The 15,588-nt window shown below is 35.4% G+C and overlaps 2 protein-coding genes across 5 annotated transcripts in view; both read left to right on the forward strand.

Annotated features, from left to right (window-relative positions):
* Positions 1–15,588, forward strand: part of IKZF3 (IKAROS family zinc finger 3) — a 93,148-nt gene that overhangs the window by 7,864 nt on the left and 69,696 nt on the right. The window lies entirely within an intron of this gene.
* On the forward strand, positions 2,851–3,833 carry LOC106007072 (ATP synthase subunit ATP5MJ, mitochondrial-like). Its single transcript, XM_045069986.1, has one exon. The coding sequence runs from the start codon at positions 3,052–3,054 to the stop codon at positions 3,229–3,231; it is 180 nt and encodes a 59-aa protein (XP_044925921.1). The 5' UTR covers positions 2,851–3,051; the 3' UTR covers positions 3,232–3,833.

The following is a 15,588-nucleotide window of genomic DNA, read 5'->3' on the forward strand; positions in this document are numbered from 1 at the left end:
CTTTGAAACTCTTTGAAATATTAACATTTTATAAATGTGACGAGTAAGATTGTGGTTCCACACCTGTATTTTTTTTCCTGTCCATAATTGCGCATGTAAAATTATATAAGAACATCATTAACTCTCCTATTCCCTCTATTTAACTAAGTGCCCATAAAGGCTCAGACTAATGTGCTTGGAACATGCTTTTACCAGTGTAGTAACCAACTGCTCAATAATAAGAATGTGAGCATGGTAACCATGATTCTATATTATAAATTTTTTAAATACTTATTGTAAGGTTGGTTATTTCTTGCTGATTTTTATGTTCATAATTTAAGAGTGTAAAGATTAGATATTTTTAGTGACTCAACTCTGAAAGAAAGGTTATTTTTCCATCCTCTTTCAAATTTCAGGGAATAGTTTAAAAACTATTCTGAAATAATAAGATGAAACACTTGCAAGTGGTAACAGTTTTTATATATAAGCATCTTCATTTCTTTTCATATTGACAAATTAAAAAAACAGTAATAATGTATTTATTTGAAGCTGCTATAAAGCTGCAAGTTTCATCTGTATCTATAGATTTTTGGTTTTTGTTTATTAAAACAGCTTATTGTTCTCATTGTTTCACCTTTCAGTAATTATTATATATTTGAATTTAGTGTATTGTATACTACTAAGATACTACTTTATCTGTTTTATGTATGGTAATCTATGTAAGATTTCATTTGAAAAATGAAGTGCTTCTTCAAGAAAAGTTTAAAAACTGCTGGGATAGAAACAGATCCTTTTTAACTAAGTAGTTTCTGGAAGCCACTGTTGTCTAAGATTCAGCAAGTTCTGTAGAAATTATGAGTATTAGAAATTAAACCCCTTCCCTTTGGTTCTACAACTTCCTTTGTTAAGACTAAGTTTCCTAACTTCATTTTGGTACTGTAAATACTATGCTGTATCATTCAGTCCTTGAGAAATAGCTGGCCCATTGGCCTACAAGAAATAGTTGTCTAAAGCAATTGTATGCCAGCAGATTCAAGGGGACCAGGTGAGAGAGATTATTTATAACTGGTGTAAGCCACTGATACTCTTCCTCTCTTGGTTTGAGAATCATTTCAGCAGGACAAAAGACTTCATGGACCATCCTGACCAACACACTTCTGCTTGCCACCATAAAAACAAAATTCCTCAGAATTAATGGGTAAAAGAATTAGGATATGTCACCATTTTAACATACAGGTAATCTAACTTAGGGATGGAGACATACTCTGTATAATGGAACAATAATGACTTAAAAAAATTTATAGTAAAAATTAGTGTAATGCTTATAGATCTTGTGGCAAGTACTCTATACAATGACACTGATATTATATGATGACTCCTTGAGGTATGCCATGGTCCATTCAACAAGAATTGAATGAGACCGGGAGGGAGACAAACTATAAGAGACTCTTAATCTCACAAAACAAACAGGATTGCTGGGGGAGGGGGGTAGGGAGTGGATGGTTGGGTTATGGACATTGGGGAATGTATGTGCTATGGTAAGTGCTGTGAAGTGTGTAAACCTGGCGATTCACAGACCTGTACCCCTGGGGCTAATAATACATTATATGTTAATAAAAAAATAAAAAATTATATTAAAAAAAGAATTGAATGAGACACACAAAAAATGACAAAAATTTATTTTTAATCAACAGAACACGCTTTTATACAAAAATCTTTTGTGGGACAGATGCAAGGGTGATGTTCAGTGAGATGAAGGAGAGAGAAACAACTACTGTTAGCCCTTTTCTTCTCCTGAAACAGAGTGGCACCTGTGGGAGCCCTCTGCCGTGGAGTTCCATATTCGTGGAGTTCCATAGAACCCATTTTGAAAACTATGGATTCAGACTCTTACATGGTTTTTTTTCTACTGGTAACCCTGTATCTAGACTTACTTCCTTCAATCCATTTTGAGGATTGCTGCCAAAATGATCATCCTAAAATATCAAGTTACTCCCCTACTGAAAAACCATTTTAAGGATTTCTTAGTAGAGCATTTAAGAAAATCCACAATGTAGCTTCAGTATACCTTGCCAGTGGTGTCCTCTGTCTCTACTGTTGGTGGGCTGGTTAGTGGTCTCTGAACATGCATTACTTTTCCTACCCTCTCATTTTTTATTGCTGTTCAAATCCAGCAAGTCCAAAAACGATTTCATCTCTTCAACCCAAACTAACTTCTCCTGACTTCCCATCACTGTTAATAGCATCACAATCTCATTGAAATCTTTGTTCATTCATTATGTTCTATTGCAAATGCCATCCCTTTTAGGAAGCCATCCTTCATTCCAGGTTGGAGTTTTTCCCTTTTTCTGAAACTCAGTAGCTTTTTATGTCTAATGACTGTCAGAATCTAACTCCATTTTATGGATAAACAGTATTTTTGCATCGTTTCAATACAGTCTAAATTGTCTAAGAATGAAATTACTATATAAATGAAGGGAAGATGATTCTTTATTATGTTCAGAGCCAAGGCTCTTTTGCCATTATTGATAGAACCTGTATCCTTCTGTATTTTTAGGTCTTGCATTCATGTTGATTCTACAAATATATATGACTACTTTATTATCTGTTCTAAAATAATTGTGCTGGTATACTTACCTATTGAAATACAGAATACTTTATTATCATTTTTCACCTTTGCTTGACAAATGTGGCTTTATTAAAAGCTTAAAGGAGTTCCTGGGTGGCACAGTTGGTTGAACCTCCAACTCTTGGCTTTGGCTCAGGTCATGATCTCAGCCAAGGATCAAGCCTCCTGTCACACTTCACACTCAGGGTAGAGTCTGCTTGGGATTCTCTCTCCCTCTTCTTCTGCCTCTCCCACTCATGCTTTCTCTCTCTCTCTTAAATAAATAAATAAATAAACAAATAATTATTTTAAAAAAGGAAAAATCTTACATGTATGGATGGGCTGTATTTAATTCGTGATGATAAAAGAGGTATTATAAAATATTTTCCTAAAAGGAGGACACTTCTTTCCAGATCATTGGCTGTGTGGGCGAAGGTGGCCTGAACTAGGGGTTCTGTGTTGAGATGCTTCAAAGCCTTGTTAAAAATATTTGGGTCCCATTGAAGTCCTACTATACCCAAGTTTGCCAGATTTGGGTAGGAATGGGGTTGATGGACTTCATCATTTATGAAATCAGGAGTGCTGATAAAAGAAGTAAAGCCTTAAAAGCTTTGAATCCTGCACCTGTTCATGGTCACCATTAACCAGCTTTACTTGGAGTACGCATCAGATGGCACATTAGTCTGGCTATAAATCTCAGAAGCTCTGTTAGATGGGAACATGGAGTATTGCTATACACTTGTAGATGTGTTGTTTCCTTTGTGGTGCAAATAAATATAACCATGAGGTGCAAAAAAATAAACTAAAAAACAAAAGGGGGATACTTGGCCTTGGTAAGGTTGAAAACCGCTCTGAGTTTACTATACTACAAGAGAATAGCCACAGCCTAAATAAGATAATGCATATGAAAATCACCTCGCATAGTACTAGACATAAAGGTGAGGTCCAGCAAATGTTTATTTCAGTTCATAAGTCATTTAAAAGATCCTTTAGACCCTTGCTAATAGAAATAGAGTCTGTGGACCAGCAGCATTAGCAACATCTGGCAGTTGTTACAAATGCAGAATTTTAGGCCAGACATGATGAATTCGAATCTGCATTTTAACAAGTTTTTTGGGGAATTCTTGTGCATGTTGAAGCCTTATAAACATTGCCCACAGTTTGAAAAGTATCAGTGCAATGCAGCCATCAAAAGAAACAAAATCTTGCCATTTGCAGTGATGTGGATGGCACTAAAGGGTATTATGCTGAGTGAAATAATTCAATCAGAGAAAGACAATTATCATATGATCTCTCTGATATGAGGAACTTGAGAGGAAGGGTGGGGGTTCATGGGGAGAAGGGAGGGAATAAGTGAACAAGATGGGAACAGGGATGAAGACAAATGATAGGAGACTCTTAATCTCAGGAAACAAACTGAAGGTTGCTGGAGGGGAGAGGAGTGGCTTGGTGATGGACATTGGGGAGGGTATGCACTGTGAATTTTGTAAGACTGATGATTCACAGACCTGTACCCCTAAAGCAAATAATACATTATATGTTAAAAAAAAAAAGAAAAACTAATGTTGTATTTTATGGTGACTAATGTAACGCAATAAAAAAAATTAAATTAAGTCATTCTAAAAATAAAATAAAATGGCTCCTCACTGCACTTTGAATAAAATGCAAACTCTGTCATTGTTTAAAGCAGTGGTTCTAGACCAAATTTTTAGCCTCAAGATTAGATTTTACATTCTTAATTTTTTTTAACTCCAAGGAGCATCTGTTTCTTTGGGTTATATCAATATTTACTGTATTAGAAATTAAAATTTAGACTTTTCTAAAAATAGTTATGTATTAATTCATCTAAAATAATAGCAAATCTACTACATGTTAAAAATATATACTGTATTTGTTGAAGATAACTGTATTTTCAAACAATTAGTGAGAAGAGTAACATTGCTTTACATTGTTTTTTTTAAACCCAACTCTTTAATGTCTGGTTTAATAGAAGATATCTGAGTCTTCTACCTGCATCTCTATTCAGCATATTACAATATATTGTTTTGGTTCAAGAATATAGAGAATGTTTGGTCTTTCCATCTGTGTGGTTAGAAAAAGGAAGAGTGTTTTAATAGCCTATTTGATAATTATAGGTATTCTTTCATTATATTAAACCAAAACTTGACAACTAATAATTTATATAGGTAAATTACAAGGTGGAATCTGAAAGTATATGAATAAACATTAAAATCCAAAAAAAAAAAAGTATCAGTGCAGCCTATCATCAGTCTCATAGTAAATGTTGGTAGATCATTTTTATATATGTATTTAGCATATATTTTTTATTTAAATGCTGATTTTAAAAGATAGTTGAGTAACAAAAAGCTTTATAACATTTGTTTTTTATTTGTTTTGTAATACAATATTTATAACACAACCTAACCCAAAAACCAGAAATCTTCATTCATTATTCATTTAAAAAATATTTATTGAATGCCTATTATATGCCATGTATACAAAATATTGGCAATACAATGGTAAGCAAGATAGGCAGTGCTTTTGCTGCCGTTGAATTTATAGTTGGGTAAAAAAGACAGACACCTCCTCCCAATAAGTAAGTAACAAATGAAATAATTAAAATTATGTAAGTGCTCTGAAGGAAATAGAAAGAGTGCTAACATGGAGATTAATGGTCAGGGACATGGTTGGTGAACCTCTCCTCTAAATAAGAGGTTTGGTTAGAGATAGAAATTTGGTCATCTGCAGCACATAGGTGATATTTAATGCCATGAGAGTAGATGGGATCACCTAAAAAGAGAATGTTTCATAAGAAGGGGGCTCAGGGGGGACCTGGGTGGCTCAGTGGGTTAAAGCCTCTGCCTTCGGCTCAGGTCATGGTCCCAGGGTCCTGGCATTGAGTCCCGCATCGGGCTCTCTGCTCAGTGGGGAGCCTGCTTCCTCCTCTTCCTCTCTCTCTCTGCCTGCCTCTCTGCAAGCTTGTGATCTCTGTCTGTCAAATAAATAAATAAAATCTTAAAAAAAAAAAAAAAAGAAGGGGGCTCAGGATTGGGCTCTGAGAAACATCTAATTTAGGTGGTCAGGCAGAAAAGAAAGAGCCAGCAAAAGAGAAAAAGAAAGACAGGAGGAAAACCAGCTGAGTGTAGTGTAATGGAATCAAGAGATAGGAGTGTTTCCTGAAGGAGTAGGTGGTCAGCTATGTTGAATGTTGCTGAAAAATCAAGTAATATAAGGAGGAAAAAGTACAAATTGGTTTTAGCAACATAAAACTTACTAGTGGTCTTAACAAAAGTGGTTTCTGTGGAGTGGTGGGGGTGGATACCAAATTTAAAGTGGTTAAAGGATGGAAGTAGAAATGTAGACCATTTCCCCCAAAAGTTTAGCTAGGAAAGAAGCAGAGAAGTAAGCGGAGCTGTTGCTGGAGAGAAATGTGCATCAAGAGATTTTGTTTTTGTTTTCCAAAGATGAATGAGAGTTAAACTATCTGTAGCCTAAGTTTATTACACACACACACACACACACACACACACCAGCACCACCACCAACAACAACAACTCCAGGAGCAAAATTGACACAAATCTTGAAATCTCAGTTCTCAGGGAGGTTTGATTGCAGTATTAGCTGTCACTGAATATATCTTCATATCTACTTGAACACATGCCATGTAAATATATTTCCTCACTGTGAGAATTTTTAAGATGTATGCTGTGCATTTAGTAAATGGTTGGTATAATCTGTACTCTTCTACAAAGAAGCATGAGAAAACCTTGAAATTTACTTTTTTTGAAAGTGGGAAGATAGTGCTATAATGGCAATTCTAAGGTCTGCGATTTTAGATATTTGAATATGTTTGAGCGTTCAACAGATTTTTTAAAAATTAAGCAATAATTTATGCAATGAAGTACACATCTTACATTATATAGCTTAATTAATTTTTACCTATATACACACTTTTCTGATCAAGTTATGGAACATTTGCATCAGCCCAGAAAGTTCCATTATGCTCATTTATAACTTGCATGCCCCCTTAGCCATAAGTTAAATATTATTCAGACTTCTACCATCATAGATCAGTTTTCCTGTTCTTGAGTTCCATATAAGTAGAATCATATAGTATGTGTTTTTTTGGTGTCTGGCTTCTTCTGCTCAACATACTTTTGAGATCTACCCACATTGTTATATTTGTTGGTAGTTAATTTTCTTTTATCATTAAAAGGTATTCTACTCTTGATGGACATTTGATTGTTTCCAGTGTTTATCTGTATTATGAACCTTCATATGCATGTCTTTTGATGGACATACACATTCATTTCTCTTGGATATAGATTTAGGGCTAGCATTTCTGGGTCATAGGTTAGGTATATATATAGCTTTGATACATACTGCCAGATAGTTTCTAAAGTGGTTGGACCAGTTTACCCTCCCACTAGCAATATTGGAGAGTTCCAGTTGTTCCACATCTTGCTAACACTTGTTATTGTCAGTTGATCTTTTAAAATTTTAGCCATTCTGGTGTATGTGTAGTGGTATTTCATTGTGGTTTTAATTCACATTTTCCTGATAAATAATGATATTTAATACCTCTTCATATGTTTTTTGGCCATTTGGATATCCTCTTTCCTAAAGTTCTGTTAAGTCTTCTGTACAATTTTTTAAGTTGGGTTGTCTGTATTTTTTCTTACTGATTTTATAGACATTTAAAAAATATTTTAGAAATATGTACTTTGGGGGCACCTGGGTGGCTCAATGGGTTGGACCTCTCCCTTTGGCTTGGGTCATGATCTCAGGGCCCTGGGATCAAGCCCCACGTCGGGTTCCTTGCTCAGCAGGGAGCCTGCTTCTCCCTCTCTCTCTGCCTGCCTCTCTGCCTACTTGTGATCTCTCTCTCTGTGTCAAGTAAATAAATAAAATCTTTTTTAAAACAACCACCACCACCACAACAACAAAAACAAAAAGCAAAAAAAAAAAAAAAAGAAAGAAAAGAAATATGTACTTTGTCAGATGTGTATTGCAAATTTTCTCTCCCGGCCTATAACTTGCTTGTTTTCTTAATCTACTTGATAAGTCGAATTCTTAACTGTAATTAAGACAAATATATCAATTTTTTTTCTTTTGGAATTGAGTGCCTCTTACATCCTGTTTAAGAAATTTTTACCTACTCAAAGACCATAAAAATATTCTTCTCTAGAAATTTGATTGTGTTAACTTTCACATTTAGCTTTATTACCCACATCAAAATAATGATTTTTTTAAAAAAGATTTTATTTATTTACTTGTCAGAGAGAGAGAGAGAGAGAGACAGGCAGGCGAAGGGAGAAGCAGGCTCCTGCTGATCAAGGAGCCAATGCAGCACTTAATCCCAGGACCCTGGGATTGTGACTTGAGCTGCAGGCAGACGCTTAACTGATTGAACCACCCAGGCATCCAAAAGAATGATTGTTTTTGACTCCAGTTATTTTATAACAGAAACTATATATTTTGTGGTTATAAGATAAAAATCTTACTTGGAATATGTTGGATTCAATCATTTTAGCACTTCTCTTTTTAAGAAGCAATGACATGAAATGCCCATTCTTCCTTTTCTCTCTACATGTTTGTTTGATGGCACATGATATCTATGGTAAAATAAAATCATATTTATTTTTCTACAATTTTAGAGTAATTGACCTTTTAAAGAAAATAACACTAGATGTTGCATTGCTTATTTTAGCCCTGTGCCCAACAGTTTTTAATTTCCTCATTAGACATTTAATCTAGGGAGAAAATGGGATATTTTATTTAAAAAGAATAAGGTAGGAAAAACTGGAATGGTGATGTGGGTTGTATTTGATCTGGTGTCCCTACAGAAGTAACCTTGCTAGTTCTCAACTTTTACTTTAGCCCAAGGTAGAAAGGAAAGAAGTATTTTGGGGTTAGAGGAATTACTCTCATTTTATATCTTCCTTTCTCCTCGATCATAGTCAACTGAAGTGTTTGCAATATCTGACCTACTTCTAAAATGTATAATTTATATAGAATACTTTAAAACATTGTTTAAATTACTTGAAACTAAGTATAATTCAAGACATGAATCCTGCTTCTCTTCTTAATGTGTCTCTGACATCATACCTCTAGACAATTATGTGACTTTGTATTTTTTTGTCTTTGTGCCTTGAATTTGGTGTGTATAATCAGGAGAATAATAAATGCCACTGCACCTGTTTATCTTGCAGAAATATTGTGAGATAATATGAAATCTCATTTGCACCACAGGACTATGTGCTGAATGTCCCATTTTTGGAGAGCCAGAAGCAAACAAAACCAAGTTCAGAAGAAAGCTCTCACAACATTGTTAGGAACTGAGTGGTAGCATCTGGATGATAATTTATCCTGTATGTTTCCAGAGAGCTGAACTAGGGCCCAAAATGGACATTTCAGGAAATTTGAGTTCAGCTATATTTAAGGAGGAACTTTTTAAAATCATTTGAGTTTTTCTGAAATGGAAAGGAATAACATTCTGTATTACTGGAAGTGTCTAAGTGGAGACTGTGCAACTCAAATGGGATATTTGAGGAAATTCAGGGGAAGAAGAAGCCAGATAGCTAAGATAACCGCTCTAAAGCTGATATTCTAATTTCATTGTTTATAGAGGTTATTTTTCATTATACATTATAATACTATACTATACATTATACATAATATTATTCTTGTGGTGTTAAGAATCCAGGAATGATTTTAAGTGGTAGTGTTAAGAGAACTGGTGAAAGACCTTTCAGAAATAGTAACTCATACTTCTGTTGCATTGCCACATTTACTGTACTGACTGTTACCGTTGCGATTGAACATTTTTGTAGTCAGCGTTTCAATTTACAAAGGTTTTAGTAAAAGAGAAAAAGTGAACATTTTATGTAAGAGAGAATATTTTTTTCAAAAGAGGCATGGGGATAGGCAGTCAGTTTACCGTTATGAAGATTAAAAGGAGTGTCAACACTGAGAGACAGCTTTCTGGCAGCTGTCAGGCATCAGTGTCGCTGGCAGCTGGCAAACTCAGTGGAGGAGTTCTCTAAGATTTAACATCTGGCTCTTCTTTAGCACCTCCACTTTCTACCAGGAGAACAGACCAGTGAATAGAAATCTGATTTCTGAAACTAAGAAGAGAATTTTGTTAGCTGGTATTCTTAATTGAATGGTAATTATAATAGTATTAAAATAAAGGCAAGTTTACAACCATTTGAGTTAAAAATAAGATTACAAATTTTGTTGCCAATATAAATATTTGGTTTTGTTCATAGATAATTTATAATAGAGCTAAGCGGTAAAAACTTTCACCCAGGAACTTTGATGAATTCTCAATTAACCGGACTGCTGTCATTTCCAAGTTTAAATTTTATTTGTAATCTACCTCCTTTCATTTAGCAGTACATAAATCGCTAGAATCTCTGAGAAAAATCTCAGTATCTTAACAAAAAATTCTAACAAGTGAAATTGTTTTCAAAGCCATCTTTGTCAATGAGAAGAGAGTCTGAAGGAATAAAAACAAATTTGAAATTGTCATCTCTCAGTAAACATGATGAAGGGTGGTTTTCAATACCGGTAGAAAACTGTTTGGGATTGCTAGTAAAACTTTGAAATTCTAGAGTACTTGGAAAGCTTCAGAAGACAGTCCAATACTTTTGTCAGCTATCTCAGTAATAGAATGGTTATACCTTTTATAAGATTTGTTATTTAAGACATAAGGTGTCAATGGATAACACTGATGATTTAATTAAATTGTATCAGGAGATTAGATATTTAGTTGTGGGAAGGGCAAGAGGGCAAATGATTGGAAAAGAGTGTTTGCTAGGATTTTCTGCTAGATTATAATTCTGGCTTTTATATGAGGTAAGAAGGGCGTCTGGGTGGCTCAGTTGGTTAAACGACTGCCTTCAGCTCAGATCATGATACCGGAGTCCTGGGATCTAGTCCCATATCAGGCTCCCTGCTCAGCAGGGAGTCTACTTCTCCCTCTGACCCTCAACTCTCTCATGCTCAGTCTCTCTCATTCTCTCTCTTTAAGATAAATAAAATCTTAAAAACAAATAAGATAAGAAAAATAGTTTTATCTAATGATAGCAAAATAACCCTAATGGTAATATGATGCTAAATATTTATTTGTACACATACATATAAGTATATTTTTAAAATATTGTATCTGGGTGTTTGGTATCATATAGTGTTTTATTTTTGCTTCATTTTTGTTTTTTACCCTCCAAAGAGTAACATTAATATTTCAAAGAGTATGAAAGGGGCTGTCTCAGTGCTTTATATCTTTGATTACTGCATTACTGGAAACCATAACTTTTTCCTGAAATTCCAATTACAGGAATTTTGGAAATACTGGTAGGAGAAGGTCATTGTTGTTTCCTGACATAGTATCTTTAAAATTTTGCTTTATATTTAATTTTTATATGCCTTTTTTTTTAAAGATTCTATTTATTTATTTGTCAGAGAGAGAGAGAGCACAAGCAGGGGGAGCAGCAGGCAGAGTGAGAGGCAAGCAGAGGGAGAAGCAGGAGCTCCGCTGAGCAGGGACCCTGATGCGGGACTTGATCCCAGGACCCTGAGATCATGACATGAGTCAAAGGCAGACTTAACCGACCGAGCCACCCAGGCATCCATAATTTTTATATGTGGTTTGGTTTAATTTTTCCCGATCCAGAGATTTACTGTTTGTTTTAAAGAAATAGCTTTATAGCGGTATCCCAAGCAATGGCAGGGTATTCTAAAATCTAAAGCAGAATCATTCAGTAGAACTTTCTGTGATGATTGAAATGTTCCTTATCTGTGCTGTCCAATATAATAACTGCTAGCCACATGTTCTGTTAAGTACTTGAAATGTGGCAGGTGTGACTGAGAAACTAAATTTTTTATTTTAATTAATTTACATTTAAAGTTAAATCACCACACATGGCTACTGTATTGGATGATATAGTGTTAGTATTAATAAAAGATCTAGAGCAGAGCTTCTGTAAAGGACCAGAGACAGTGATTGTTTTAGGCTTTTTGACTCATATAGTCTCTGTCACAACTGTTTGACTGCCATTGGAGTACAGAAGCAGCTATAGACAGCATATAAATGAAGGAGTTTGGCTGTGTTCCAATAAAAACTTTATTTTTGGATACTGAAATTTGAATTTCATAATTTTCAAGTGGCATAAAATAGTATCCTAATTTTTTTATCCATTTAAAAATGTAAAAACCAAAATAAGATAAAATAGAATGAAATAAACATGTAAAAGCCAGCAGAGGAGAGGAGGAAAAAAAGGTAAAAATCCATTCTTATTTCACACGCCATGCAGAAATAGGTGGTAAGTTGTAGTTTGCAGAACCTTGATCTAGAGTGTCCATAAGGATAAATAATAGAGATGCAAAAATTCATGTGTTTATTCAATAAATATTTATGGAGTGTCGATCATGAGTAAACACTCTTCTGGGACCTGAAGATACAGCAAAATAGCAATAAAAAATATAGACAAGGAGTGCGTGGTGACTCAGTTGGTTAAGTGTCCAACTCTTGGTTTCTGCTCAGGTAATTTTCTCAGGGTTGTGAGATCAAGCCCCACTTTGGGGTCTATGCTAGGTGTGAAGCTGCTTGGGATTCTCTCTCTCCCTCTCCCTCTGCCCAGCCCCTCCCAAATATGTGTGTATATGTGCCAGGTGGTGACAAGAGATTTTAATGAAGATAAATAAAGACGGGTAAAAGAGAAGAACATAATGGTGGAGGATGACATTTTTTTTTTAAAGATTTTATTTATTTATTTGACAGAGAGAAATTACAAGTACACTGAGAGGCAGGCAGAGAGAGAGAGAAGGAAGCAGGCTCCCTGCTGAGCAGAGAGCCCGATGCGGGGCTCGATCCCAGGACCCTGAGATCATGACCTGAGCCGAAGGCAGCGGCTTAACCCACTGAGCCACCCAGGCACCCCGAGGATGACATTTTTGTTAAGTTTTTAATTTTAATTCCACTAGAGTTAACATGCAGTGTTATAGTAGTTTCAGGTGTACAATATAGTGATTCAGCAATTCTCTACATTAATCAGTGCTTACCATGATAGGAGTACTCTTTAATCTCCATCACCTGTTTCACCTACCCACCCTCTCCCAACCCTGCAATTCCTCCACCCATAGAGGACGATGTTTTATATAAGGTAGTTAGGTAAAGCTTGTTTGGTAAGGTGAATTTTGAGCACACACCTGAATGAAGAGAGGAAGTGGGCCCCATGGTGATCTAGGGAAAGAGCATTCTGGCCAGAAGGAAAGGTAAATATAAAGGTCTTGAGGCAGGAGTATGATTTACTTATCAAGTAAGAGAAGAGATGTAGAAAATAGAGGAGTTTTTTTTTTTTTTTTTTTTTGAGGAGATCTATACTTAAAATTAACCCATTTTGGAATTCTTCCATCATTGGCACCATTTATGTGTAAACATCAGCACAGGAAATTATATTTATTTCAAAAGAAATATAAAGACCCTCCGTTCTTAACATTCTAGAGGATTCTTTTGGAAAATATTTTAAAGCTATGTTGATGGCCATCATATTAAAAAAACCCTAGCAGACCCCATCAAATAGAACATTTCTGAGAGTTTGGACTAAAGTTAAAGAAATTACAAAATGATCCATTAAAAACTGAAAAGTTTTTGCTGTGCTTAGAACTATTTAACAGGTTCTAGTCTTCAGTTGGAAATTCCTTCACTACCCACTACCGGGCTTCATGTTTTTATAAGGACCTTTAAGTTTAGATGGAAAAAATGTACTTCAATCTCTTTTGTCTTTATGTTTTGTGGGGTTTTTTTGTTTGTTTGTTTGTTTTTGGTTTTTTTTAGTGCCTACGAAGAATATCCATGTAGCCTGATTATAATTGATTTTAATGTTTCCTTTATCTGAATACTAAGCTAGTCAGAATCTCCTTTTTCTCTTAGAAACTGTACTAAGTTGTTTCTAGTGTTATTTACAGCATACAAAAGCTGCTTGAAAAAATATTGAGAGCTATTTAAATGCCATTGTCAGAGACTTTAAAAGGTTCAGGGGACTGGGACCTTTTTCCTTTAGGTCACCAAATCAAAAGCCACCTTGCTCTGTAGTAACTAAAAGATATTTTCACATGAAGGTTGTTTATGTGAAACCTTTGAGCTAGTTTTCTTTCTTTTTTTCTCCTGTTACAAATCCCTTTCGTGTGCAGTTAAAAGTTTCACATTTAGGTTTTTCTTTTTTAACTTTTTTTTAAACGCTATCAAACTTAAACAAAAGTTGTAGTGCAGCACAAAAACTATTTTTTCAAGAATTTTGAGGCGTGGGGTGCCTGGGTGGCTCAGTGGGTTAAGCCGCTGCCTTCGGCTCAGGTCATGATCTCAGGGTCCTGGGATCGAGTCCTGAATCAGCTCTCTGCTCAGCAGGGAGCCTGCTTCCCCCCACCTCTCTCTGCCTGCCTCTCTGCCTACTTGTGATCTCTCTCTGTCAAATAAATAAATAAAATCTTTAAAAAAAAAAAAGTATTTTGAGGCTAAGTTGCTGACATGATGCCCTATCACAGTTGAAAACTTAAATGTACTAAAGTGTACTACTTCTACATAACATAAAACAATGTCCAAATCTGGAAATAAACACTGATACATTACTACCATTTAATCCTCAGACCCTATTCAGATTTCTTCATTTGATTCTACAGTGTGAATTTACTGCAGGAGGAGTCAGCTCAGAATCACACATTGTATTTAGTTGTCAAGTCTCCTCACTCTCCTTCAGTCTGGAACAACTTCTTGGTTCCTCATCTTTCATGACCTTGACAATTTTGGGTATTACAAATCTAGTTATCGTGTCAAATATTCCTCAGTTAGAGTTCATTTTCTCATGGTTAGATTCATCTTATATGTGTTTGGCAGAAATATCACAGAAGTGATTCTGCCTTTTGTTATCAGATGGCACATAACTTTCATTTGTCCCATTCCTGATGATGATCACTTTGTTTAGTTACAGTAGTGCTCTTTTCATCTTTGTAATAATAAGTAATTTGGGAGAAGCGCCTTGAAACTATATAAATATTCCATTCAACATCTGACTTTCAGTTTACTTACTTATTAATGTCAATATGGACTCATGAATTTGTCTTTTTCAATAAGTTATAATCCAGTACTATCATTATTATTTTGATACTTTCCCTGTCTCATATTTGTCCAATAGAAACCCCTTCAAGATGATTTCTGTATCCTTTAACATATCCTCTTTATTCAGAAAGCACTTCCTTGCTTTGCAACACAACAAAATATTCCAGGCCCATCTTACACTGCCATTTCTTCAAGCCATTTCTCCAAGGAGCCTGGTTCCTTTAGGCAGAGAATGATATTTAGAAGTTAATACCTGGATGCCAGAAGTTGTTGTGGTGTCATTGCTCCCAGGAGCTCTCAGTGGACAGGGCTAGGGACTATATATATATATACATATACATATACACACATTTACATCTGTATTTTATATCTGTTATATAGAGTAGAAGTCATGTGTTCACACCAGTACTTTCATTTCCAATACAGTACCACAGGGTTTTTTGTATTTGTAACTCCCTCCTCTGACAGAGAAAAATCTGGCTCTTATCTTTGCTATATTTACTTACTGGATCAAGCCTCTTTGTACAATCAATCATCCATTGCCTCTATCATCCCTTCCTTAGCACGGATGCTTTTCTTACCTCATTTGGGTTCTGACATCCTGTACAATAGCTATGGTGCTATGTAGACATTCTTTTCAACTGCTCAGGCTATGACACTCCATGCAAGGCTGTCCCTAACATGTAAATGCCCTCTTCATTCCACTCAAGTTCTGGTATTTTACACTGGAGCACCCCTCTGCATGGAAGCTCTGCCCACTGTCCCCATGTAGGTGCATTGCTTAATCCACTTCGGCTCTTAAAACTCACACCAGACCACCTCTATGCATAGATATCCTATGTATCGTGCTTAGGTTCTGACTCATGCTAAACTGTCCCTTATC

This window comes from Mustela putorius, unplaced genomic scaffold (assembly GCF_011764305.1).
Source record: "Mustela putorius furo isolate JIRA1106 unplaced genomic scaffold, ASM1176430v1.1 tig00003962_pilon_pilon_pilon, whole genome shotgun sequence".
Taxonomy (NCBI): domain Eukaryota; kingdom Metazoa; phylum Chordata; class Mammalia; order Carnivora; family Mustelidae; genus Mustela; species Mustela putorius.

Excerpts from the sequence above, each read along its gene's own strand:
- LOC106007072 (XM_045069986.1), top strand. The coding sequence starts at position 3,052 with ATGCTTCAAAGCCTTGTTAAAAATATTTGGGTCCCATTGAAGTCCTAC.